This window comes from Watersipora subatra, chromosome 9 (assembly GCF_963576615.1).
Source record: "Watersipora subatra chromosome 9, tzWatSuba1.1, whole genome shotgun sequence".
NCBI classification, from domain to species: domain Eukaryota; kingdom Metazoa; phylum Bryozoa; class Gymnolaemata; order Cheilostomatida; family Watersiporidae; genus Watersipora; species Watersipora subatra.
This window is the reverse complement of record NC_088716.1, coordinates 39122776-39133687: the sequence shown is the minus strand read 5'-3', so window position 1 is coordinate 39133687 and position 10912 is coordinate 39122776. Positions and strand designations below refer to the sequence as shown.

At 31.5% G+C, this 10912-nt stretch overlaps 1 protein-coding gene across 1 annotated transcript; it reads right to left on the bottom strand.

Annotated features, from left to right (window-relative positions):
- Window positions 1-1870: 1870 nt before the first annotated feature.
- On the bottom strand, window positions 1871-7919 carry LOC137405060 (neuronal calcium sensor 1-like). The gene is made up of 2 exons (XM_068091286.1): window positions 7653-7919; window positions 1871-2137 (listed from the first exon to the last, which is right to left on the bottom strand). Exons 1-2 carry the CDS (start codon window positions 7917-7919, stop codon window positions 1871-1873), a joined length of 534 nt encoding a protein of 177 aa, XP_067947387.1.
- Between the last annotated feature and the right edge of the window lie 2993 nt (window positions 7920-10912).

Below are 10912 nucleotides of genomic sequence, written 5' to 3'. Positions count from 1 at the left end.
CGAGACGGTAGCTCGGATATCTGCTTGAAAAAATCAACATAATTTTTTTCATATTTTTTTGCAAGTTTTGAGAGTTATTTTAAAGTTTTTAAACAAATTTAAAAATTTTTTTTCAAAAATTTTCATTTTTGTAACAAGTTTAATTTAATGTATGCATCGCAAAATAGTAGCAAAATAGTTCAAGTTTATACACAAGCTTACAAATTAGAGTTGAATTAATCATTTTTGAATATATCTATTATTAATACCATCCAAATTTTTATGCATTAAAAAGCTTTCTAAAAACTAGAAGCACCTTTGGATTCTAAATTTTGTCATAGCAGGAAATGCATCAACCTTTACTTCTGATACAATGTTTACGGCATTTAGGTGTGCATGTTATCTAAGAGATATGTAGACAGTAAGGTGAAGCTTGTGAATATTTCAAGTTTACCACGCTCGTGAGCTTAGCAATTATGCGCAGAAGTATTTGCAGCTCTTTTGTCGGATAAAAAATTAATATTTTAAAGAAATTATTCTGAATAGTAATAAACTATTTAGTAAAACTTATGAATGTCTGCAAGTCAACCAAAACTGCATATAATGAAATTAGAAATAAATAATAGGAATAAATCTTCTAATTGGGATTTCCTTTCATCTGGTATTCTTATTTTTGTCGTTTTTGTCATAGCTTACACTGAAGTTATTTTCTGTCATCGACTTAGTTCTACTAAACTGGAATAGACAGTACCTTTCTGAAGATGCTAGCCATTCATAAAAAGACTGCTAGTTGCACCAATGGGTAGTTCTTCACATAAAATCTCAGTCTTTTTTATCATTACTGATATGCGAGTAATCGGTATATGCTAAATGATGTCATGTTTGAACAAGACAGTTGAGTGATGCAGAGGTTAGAGTGATGGACTGTAAACCTGAGCACCGAAGTTCAATTCTTATGCGATACAATTTTTTTAACATTTTAACAGACTGACGAGCAGACACGGTTCTTATTATACTGAAGGTTGGTTTTGTTATTGTAATTATTGTAATCATTGTAATCATTGTAATCATTGTAATCATTGTAATCATTGTAATCATTGTAATCATTGTAATCATTGTAATCATTGTAATCATTGTAATCATTGTAATCATTGTAATCATTGTAATCATTGTAATCATTGTAATCATTGTAATCATTGTAATCATTGTAATCATTGTAATCATTGTAATCATTGTAATCATTGTAATCATTGTAATCATTGTAATCATTGTAATCATTGTAAGCATTGTAATCATTGTAATCATTGTAATCATTGTAATCATTGTAATCATTGTAATCATTGTAATCATTGTAATCATTGTAATCATTGTAATCATTGTAATCATTGTAATCATTGTAATCATTGTAATAGTAATTATAGTAATTATTGTAATTATAGTAATTATAGTAATTATTGTAATAATTGTTATTATTGATATTATTGTAATTGTTATTATTGTTATTATTGTAATTATTGTAATTATTGTTAATTATTGTAATTATTGTTATTATTGTTATTATTGTAATTATTCTTATTATTGTTATTATTCAAGCAATGATTTCCATCACAGCTGCTCTGCATAAATGCTTTAAGGCTATTAAAATATTTGTGAATAAATAGATTATCTTTATTTCTGTCAGTGAGACAGTAGCTGAATTGTGACATGTACATTTATTTCAGATGGTTTTGTCTTATTGAGTCTAAAAACCTCTAAAACTATTTAAAAAAAAATCCAATTAATTATAGTCTAAAAAGTATATAATTGAGATAATTAAAACTGTTCTAAAACCAAAAGTTAAATCTAAGTTAAAATATTTTTCAAGTGTTTTCTCTTCTTAAAAACTGCAGTCCTAATGTTTCATCCAGGAGCAGCCAGCTTCTGTTCGTGTGGTGACTGATTGGCGAGGTCTGATAAAATGAAGAGTACCATTGACCATGTTTATTATGGCTCCAAGAGCTATATAGATGTGATCAGGCCTCCAGTCTATGCATCTTGGTCTTTCCTTGAGATATTCTTTCACGGTCATACGTGTGCCTTTTTGGCGGCTAAAAAGACCCTCTGTGTATAACACAGTAGCTTCGGCTGGTTTGGATACAGCGATCATCTCATGGTGTCGCTGAAAAAGACACCAAGGTCAATTAGTTTTTTTTTGGCACAACATATAGGTACAACCAATTGAAGGCTAAAGAAAATATAAGCCTAGTCTATATACAATTTACAACGTAATTTGATTTTAGCATAGAGCGTAGACTATGTGCTACAATTTTTGATTAAAACACGTTAGTACTAACATGAAAACACATACGGCCACAACAGCCTTCTAACTTTCGCTTATCATCTTTGTGAAAAACTTTGTAAAATGTATTTTATGTTGACCTTGGACTGACTTTTCAGATACAATAGACTCTAAAATATGCAGTTCTTTTGTCTGAGCAACTTGTTAATTAATACAAGTATAATAAAACCCCTGAAAAGTGGGAGATATTGTAAACAAAAGTGCAAAATATGTGCACACAGATCTGAAAACCAATAGCATAATATAATAATCTATATGTATATTTCTCAAAGGATGTCTGTCGTCGTATGTGGATCTGTATGCATTCCGGCTATAAATATAGCTAAATTTCACTCTGATTATTTTACTAATGCAGATACGCATTACTATGCTTCTGTTAAAAAGTATTTTTCTAAAGAGTCAACTACTATAATATAGTAGTTGACTCTTTAGAAAAATACTATATACATGTAATTATATTATAACTGGGGTGAAGGCCAATTCTTCTCACGCGGACAATTATATCATCTCCGTAGGAAACCTCGACATTCTCTCTTTTTGGTTAGACAAAGTACAACAACTCATTTTTACATTTGTACCAGTATTGAGAGGTAATAGTGTTGTCACATTCAACTTTTTAGTAGATATCTTTTGGTGGAACGATAACCTTTTTAACCCTTTTACTGCCGTAGACGCATTTATGCAGTTTTTTATGGTCGACTGCCGTAGATGCATTTTTGCGATGTTCCCAGCAGTTGCGTATTAACTTAATTTTATTATTCATGGACAATATAACCAACGATCTTTAGGACTTTTATAGTATTGACAGTGTTTTCCAAATATTTCTCTATAAAATTAGCCTAAAATAACGAAGCAGTTTCAAATTTTTGTTTGGGAATTTCCAACTTAGAAACGAACATTTTTTGTGTAAGTTTTGAAAGTATCTCCTGAGTTAAAAGCAGATAATTGCTTAAGTTGATGAAATTATAGTTAATTCAGATTTTTGTGATTACACAGATAATAAAAATTGCAGCACTGAATCTGATGATGATGAGAGTGATAGTAAGAGTAAAAAACCATGCAGATGACCGCTCTAGCTTCGAAGCGATTGTAGCTTCACATAGCTTTAGCAATGCACAAAATATAAATACATTGAATTTTTGGCATAGCACTGCTTGTTAGTATGTTAGAAAAGCAAAATATATGATAAGTGTTCTAGATAATTTGAAGTGGAAAAAATTGTATACGTATCGTGAAGGAAAATCGGCAATTTTCGGTAAAATGACTGGCAGTAGGCCAATAGCTAAATTTGTACATGAACGGCAGTGAAAGGGTTAAACGCACTGTTCTATGCAAGAATTGTTATTATTAAATCAAAATAATCAGGTTTTTTTCTGTTTTCTCAAGTCGTATTCATTGTATTATTACCGAATCATCCTTTGTTGCAATTGTAGAAAAACCGACTTAATTTAGCTATTACTTGCCAATGATTTCACATTTATATCTGAACCCTTTTATAGTTGTTTTATTTTTTGTAATTTTATTGACCTGCACAAAGCATTTTTTTCATGATATAAAGTTTGAAAGTTACAGTTGTCTGACAAAGTTTGAAAATCTTTACAGATGCTTTTATTTTCTCTGTTAATTTATTTCAATTACACAAAACACTTTTCTCATGGTATGTAGTTTAGAAGTTAGGATGGCAAATGTTGTTATAATTATGTTAAGTAAAAATTAATTTTTGGTCCAAAGACTTTTTATTACTTGGGCAACACCAGATGGTACGGCTAGCATAGTATAATAATAATAGTTAATAGATATATAATGGTCGAAAAAGCTCGATTTCAGAAAAATTAAAACTCTCTCTGGGAACCACAAATACAACTGGTAAAACAATAACTTGAGAATTCTTTAAACCTTAATTCCGTAACATTCGAGCCCAATAAAATTCCTCAAGTATCAAAATTTGTATTGAAAGCAGTATGCACTATTTTTATACCAATTTCCTTATAAATGCAAAAAAATCTTACAAGCTTTTCTAGTAATTTGGTATCTCAACGCACAGTATCATCAACTTGAGCAAGATTCAGACTTGTACCATTAACAAGTAGTAGAATCAGTGAACTAGCGTATTTATCAAGCATTATATTGTACTATCCCGAGCTCAAATCTGACACGAGCTCAAATACATGTTTAAAAAGCTGAATTATGTCAATAACCTTTTAGAACTTGTCAACTGAACTCAGTGTTAGAAGTAAAGACAGATTGCTGTATAACAAGCAGCTCAATTAATGGCTCTCTCTGAAAACACAAGTTTAAATGATAAAAATATTTTTATTGTCAGACATGTTTAGCAACAAACGAGGAGCTGTGTTTGTTGACTATACCAACAATACAAACATATTCTACTATGATGGTACTTCAACGGATACTATGAACATGCTATCCACACATAAAGCAGTGCTCCAAAATACCCAATTACGTTAGTTTTTTAACCTCAACCATGCAAGCTTGTCTGAACATACATTGTAGGTATTCAGATCCATGCTTTTTTTTAAATGTAACTTTGCAATAAATAAACTCTTACATGAAATACTCAGTGAATTGATAAGTAAGTTGGGGCTTTTTGGGGCACCATAAAGGTCCTGGATGTTTGTGCTAAGCTATTGAATGTTGGTTTTGAGACAAAATAATTAGTGTTGGTTAAACTTTAACAACTGTTTGGTCTTGAAGAAGCGTTGTGTCAACAAAACACTTAGGAAGTGGTACATTGAATGCCAAATAAAACGTTTTGCTCATATTTTGGTTATATTTATTACATAATACTTTATCGGCAACATTTTCTTTTCAAGCATAAAATTTTCTATCTTATGCCATACTAGAGTCATAAAAAACAAAATTAGGGCAACAGTTGGCCAGTCAAATCAAATTAATTGTGTGAAAGTTGAAATTTAATAATGAACTCATGCACAGTTTAAGTAGACTTTATCAACAAGCATTGTTACTTTTCTACTAATTGCGATTCTTTTTGATGTTCAGGGTAATCCGACTGTGACGATGTTTTGAAAATAGAATCAACAAAACTTGATCTAGGTTAAAATGATCGAAAGAGAAATATGTGAAAAATTAAATGTATGTTAACAGCTGTTATTGTCGCTATCGTGGCTATAGTTGATGTCTGCTATATTGGCTATAGTTGATATCGGCTATATTGGCTATAGTTGATGTCGGCTATATTGGCTATAGTTAATATCGGCTATATTGGCTATAGTTAATATTGGCTATATTGGCTATAGTTGATGTCGGCTATATTGGCTATAGTTAGTATTGGCTATATTGGCTATAGTTGATGTCTGCTATATTGGCTATAGTTGATATCGGCTATATTGGCTATAGTTGATGTCGGCTATATTGGCTATAGTTAATATCGGCTATATTGGCTATAGTTAATATTGGCTATATTGGCTATAGTTAATATCAGCTATATTGGCTATAGTCGATGTTGGCTATATTGGCTATAGTTGATGTCGGCTATATTGGCTATAGTTAGTATTGGCTATATTGGCTATAGTTAATATTGGCTATATTGGCTATAGTTAATATCAGCTATATTGGCTATAGTCGATGTTGGCTATATTGCGTTCAGGTTGCAGCATTATGGTTCTCTAATTTGTTGGTCTCTTTGCAACTATAGACATAATAATTGCGCTTTCGCTCAACTTAAGCGTTTTAACTGCCAATAAATTTTGTCTATTTTAATCTTGAAACATCCTAGCAGTCATTTTATCTCATCATAAAAAAACGCAAATGATGAAACCATACATATACTTTCTAATAAAATTTACTGAAATTTTGTGCAAATTCATGTTTAAGAATGGTGCTATCTGTTTAAAGGTCAAATATTAGGTTGATGGTTGTGAAACCAGCTAGCAATGAGTTAACAGCTCACTAATCTTCAATCTTGGTTGATGCTTGAGGCCTATGCAAGCTATCGCTCAAATCAACGTTTAGCTGTTTTGACGTCATCTCCAACGATAAGGTGTACACACTAGGAGCGATTAACCAGTAGCGACTGCTAACCAACAACCAATCAAAATTACAAATTTGCCTTCTTCATATCATGAGCCCTTTTATTATATGGAGTTGAATTCTTTATGATTAATTCACCAAGAGCGTAATTTTTTGGCATGCTTGCTGAATTACCTCAGCATTGATCTTCACAACTGTTGAAATTTGATCCGATGCCATCGAAAAACAGCCAATATCAATGCTAACAGTTGCATTTATTGATGTGAAAGATCAACACGCTGAAAGTCTATCACATCATCGCTAGCAACGATTAAATTGGGCACTCGTCACAAAGTTATGTCATGGTAGCTAGTAATTGTGGTTCATCAAGTTGCTAAACTTTGATTTGAGCAATAGTTGACATGGGTCTAAAATCAAAGATTAGCCTATGATCCTTTTAAGAATAGATTGAGTATGAATTGATAATTGTAGATATCAGCCTATTTAACTATACTACTCAGTATTTAAACTGCTTAAATTTGACGGAGAACCAAGATGACTTGATTTCATATATACATGTACATGCAGCTGCTGAGTTTAATTGTTTATTCAGCCAGATTATTCATCAATTGAAACTACTATGAACGGCCTGATAATTGTGTGAGGCAATGTTAGGTAAGCAACTTCCAAAAGTCTTAAACCTTGACACAACATTACTAAAGTAAAATTGCTAAGTGGGTTCTATAATTATAATAAGCAGGTTTCTATGTCTATATTGAAAGTTCAAAATTAGTTTCTGCAGATTTCTATTGCTTTAAATATTGCTATATAGTTAAATATAACTCCAAATACACAAAAGGGTTCCCTCATGCTGAGAAAATGTAAGGGATGACCACAAAAAAGTTTTTTTTTTAATTTTCTTTATTAAAACTTTGGTCAAGAGATTGCTAGTCACAGAGCGGATTAATCTGCAAGAGCTGATTTGGCAGAAAAAATAATTTGAGGTTACGATGCCATATCTGCCAGCAGTAGAAGCCTTTTTGAGATCAAAACTAAGGTAAATGAAAAAACTCAACTATGTTTTTTCACCAAAATTCCAGTGAGGAGATTAAATGTCAGAAAATGCACTAATATGGACAAGTTGATTAGGCAGAGCAAGTAATATAAAGTCAGATATTTTTCTGGTGGCACCCCTTCACCTTAAAGGAATGGAACTCAAACTATTTATTCTCATTTCAAGGCTCTAGACACAGCCCCAGCTGCTATATCGATTTTGAATGTGTTCAGTAAAATTGTAAACAAAAAAGTTAACAAGATTAACAATAAGAATTGTAAACAACAAACTTACCATCATAAGCATCATCACATCTCCTTTTTCTATTATTCCGTCATTGTTCATATCAAACAGGCCAAACTCAACAAGTTTGATGCCATGTTCTGTTGGACTGGTTGCTATCAGAGCTCTCATAAACATGGAAAATGTGATGTACTTTTCTTTTTCCATTCCGAACTCAGCGAGCATACGAGTGCATGCATATTGCGCACACCTAAACGGAAAGTATGCTTTCGCCACTTTTCGTACTTCTTCAATATCCATTTTTCCATCTTCATACATTTTCTGAAAAAAGTTGTGCTTAATAGCTAAAACTAGAAATTTTTTGCATTCATCTAGTCAAATATGCAGTCTCGTATATGCGATTATGACCTCACAAACGCCTTTGAACTCTTCAAATACCAGAAGCTGCCATGTCAGAAGAATCTTCTTTTTGACATGAAGTAACAGAATGATTGGCTTGCAGAGGTCTACTATGGCTGCCAGCAGCCAAATCAAATAGCCAGACAATAATACAAAGGTGTTTTCTCTTGACACCAGCAATGAGTTCTTTAGCCAAACCTAACTTTGCAAAGTAGTGGTTTCACAGTGCAACAGCAGTGTGAAACAACTGCTTTGACAAAGTTGTTGACAAACTACTTTATGAAACAACTACATTGAGAATGGTCTTTGATACCATTCTCAATTATACTTGAGTCCTAATAAAATAAATTAATTATAAAACAATAAGTAGTTTGTCTTCCATTCTTTTTCTAGTTATTTTTTAAATATAAATATTACTATTGGTGGAGAGTGTTTCCATTTTAAGGTTGGTTTAAATCATTTATTCTATTTCCAATCAATCTTAATATTAATTGTAGTTATTGATTTACAAATGTTTTTCCAGTGAAATGAGTTTACAAATATCAGCTTTACAAAACGTTACAATCTCATGAAGCTTTTCATAGACTTTATTCGATCGTAACCTTAATTTACCAGCCAATCCTGAGAAAATCAAATCAGGCCATATGAAAAAAATATACCAAAATAAAATAATAACAGAAATTCAATACTATTTAAGAATAAATTTTTTCTGATGTAAACAAAACCAAGTTAAATGTGTTTGAAATGTACAAAGAGCAAAATGCATAGTTATCAAGAAAACATATAACTACGTACCATTCTACCTGATTCTATAAATAATTTATATTTTCATAGGCAATAGATAATTTATTACATATCTTTACAATTATTTTATTAGGAAATAAAACTAAATTTTACTGCAAAGAGAAAAGACTACTGCCATATGTTGAAACCGAAAGATATGCAAAGTTAGTCTTGTAGCTTCAGTTGAATTGCATAAACTTCCTGTATGAAATATACATGTAAGTAATCAATTTGTTGAAGATTACTTGTTAAAACACACTTAAAATTGAGAGGGAACTTTAGTAGCCTGACCATTATTTTTAAAGTTTACTTTGAAGTCAAAACTTTCTTTTTAATTCCGCATGCTCGGCAACATGCCTTTTATTGAAGATTTTATTAGCAAACAAATTTAATAAAAATAAATAACTTTGCCTTCGTAATACTGAAACGCAAACGAGGCAGCATTGTAAGTGTTAAAAAAGAGAAAAAGTCCGTTAGAGAAAAACACACTGTATGATTATAACTGAATCAAACTCCACAGATCAACTTAGAACAGAATCAGACTCCACAGATCAACTTAGAACAGAATCAGACTCCACAGATCAACTTACAACTAAATCAGACTCCACAGGTCAACTTACAACCATAAAGAAATTTCTTACATAAAATAAAAGTTTCCAGTGAGCAGTAGCGTTTTCTGCTAGCAGATCTTTCTTTGTGACTATAAGAGCATCACCTAAATCCATAGCATCCATACCTCATGCACTGTTTTTGTAACATTTAAAACTATCTAATGCTTGCACTTCCACTGTTAGCTTTTAGTTAATTACAGAATGATTTATAATAAAAGCTAGCTTTAGTTCATTACAGAGAACGCAAGTAATAGCCACAGGATAAATTAGAATTATTTCCTATTGAAAGTAGACCATTTCTTTGAAAAGTTAGCTGTGCTTTTGTACAAGAATTCAAAGCCTGTAATACTGCCATGTAGTTACATGTACTTTTACATAAAGTATATATGTATGTATATGTATGTGTATGCGCCTATATATATGTATGTATATATGTCTATGTGTAAGTATTAGGATGTGTATGTTTACATGTGCATGTGCAAGTTCCAGTATGTGCATGTGTGCATGCATATGTATAATTATTATATAAATTAGTACAAGTGTGAGTAAGTGGCTATGTATGGTTATGTGTATGTGCAAGTGTATTTGTAAGTGTACATGTCAATGTGTGTGTATGTGTATACGTATAAGTATATGTGAGTGTATATGTACATGTAAATACATAGGTCTCTATATAAGTAAGATTATAATCTGGTGTATGAGTATGGTTATTTGCATAATCATAAATATGTAGATTACATATACTAGCTTTGTTTTTACATGATATGAAAAGATTTTATGTTACCAGAAGGCGGTGAGTACATGTATGCCAACAAGTCGATCTGTAGGTGAATGGTTTTTCACTTTTTGTCACTATTTGCTTAGTGATATCTATAAGGACACTTATACTAGTATTTGTTTTCATATACACCGACATCGAAACAAATGAGAGACTTACAATAAATAAGCTAGCAGCCTTTGAGAAAAGGTTAAACAATTTGGCAGCAAAATCTTGCTTAGAAAAGCTAGTCAGCATGAAGACAGACTCATGTTATATCTGAAAACCCGCAACAGAGACAGCCAACTGTACCACAGAACAGGTTTGAGAGATAGTATTTTAAATTACTGTAAATTGGGATAATGTTGTAGATCTGGTCAATCGATGTGATAAGTGACAGTGTTTTCAAGCTGCTGCTAAGTACCAGTTCAGCAAACGGTTTCAAATAATGTGTTGCAGAAATCAGTTTAATAACTTTCAAATGATATTGTAGATCAACTTACACAGATTAATGAAACATTGAGAGCTGAACATAAAGCTTTAACTGCTCAATTACAGAATACTTTTGTGCTCAAACTTTAACTCAGATTTTAATTTCTAACTTGAAACATATTTATATAATCACACAAAAGTTTTTTGCACATACAAGTAAATACTGTACTTACCATTTGCTGAATGATACTTTTTGGTTATTGTAAGTATGACTATCAGTCTCATTTTAGCTCAACGGTTGAGCGTTGAGCTAGTCCGTTTCAGCTTCA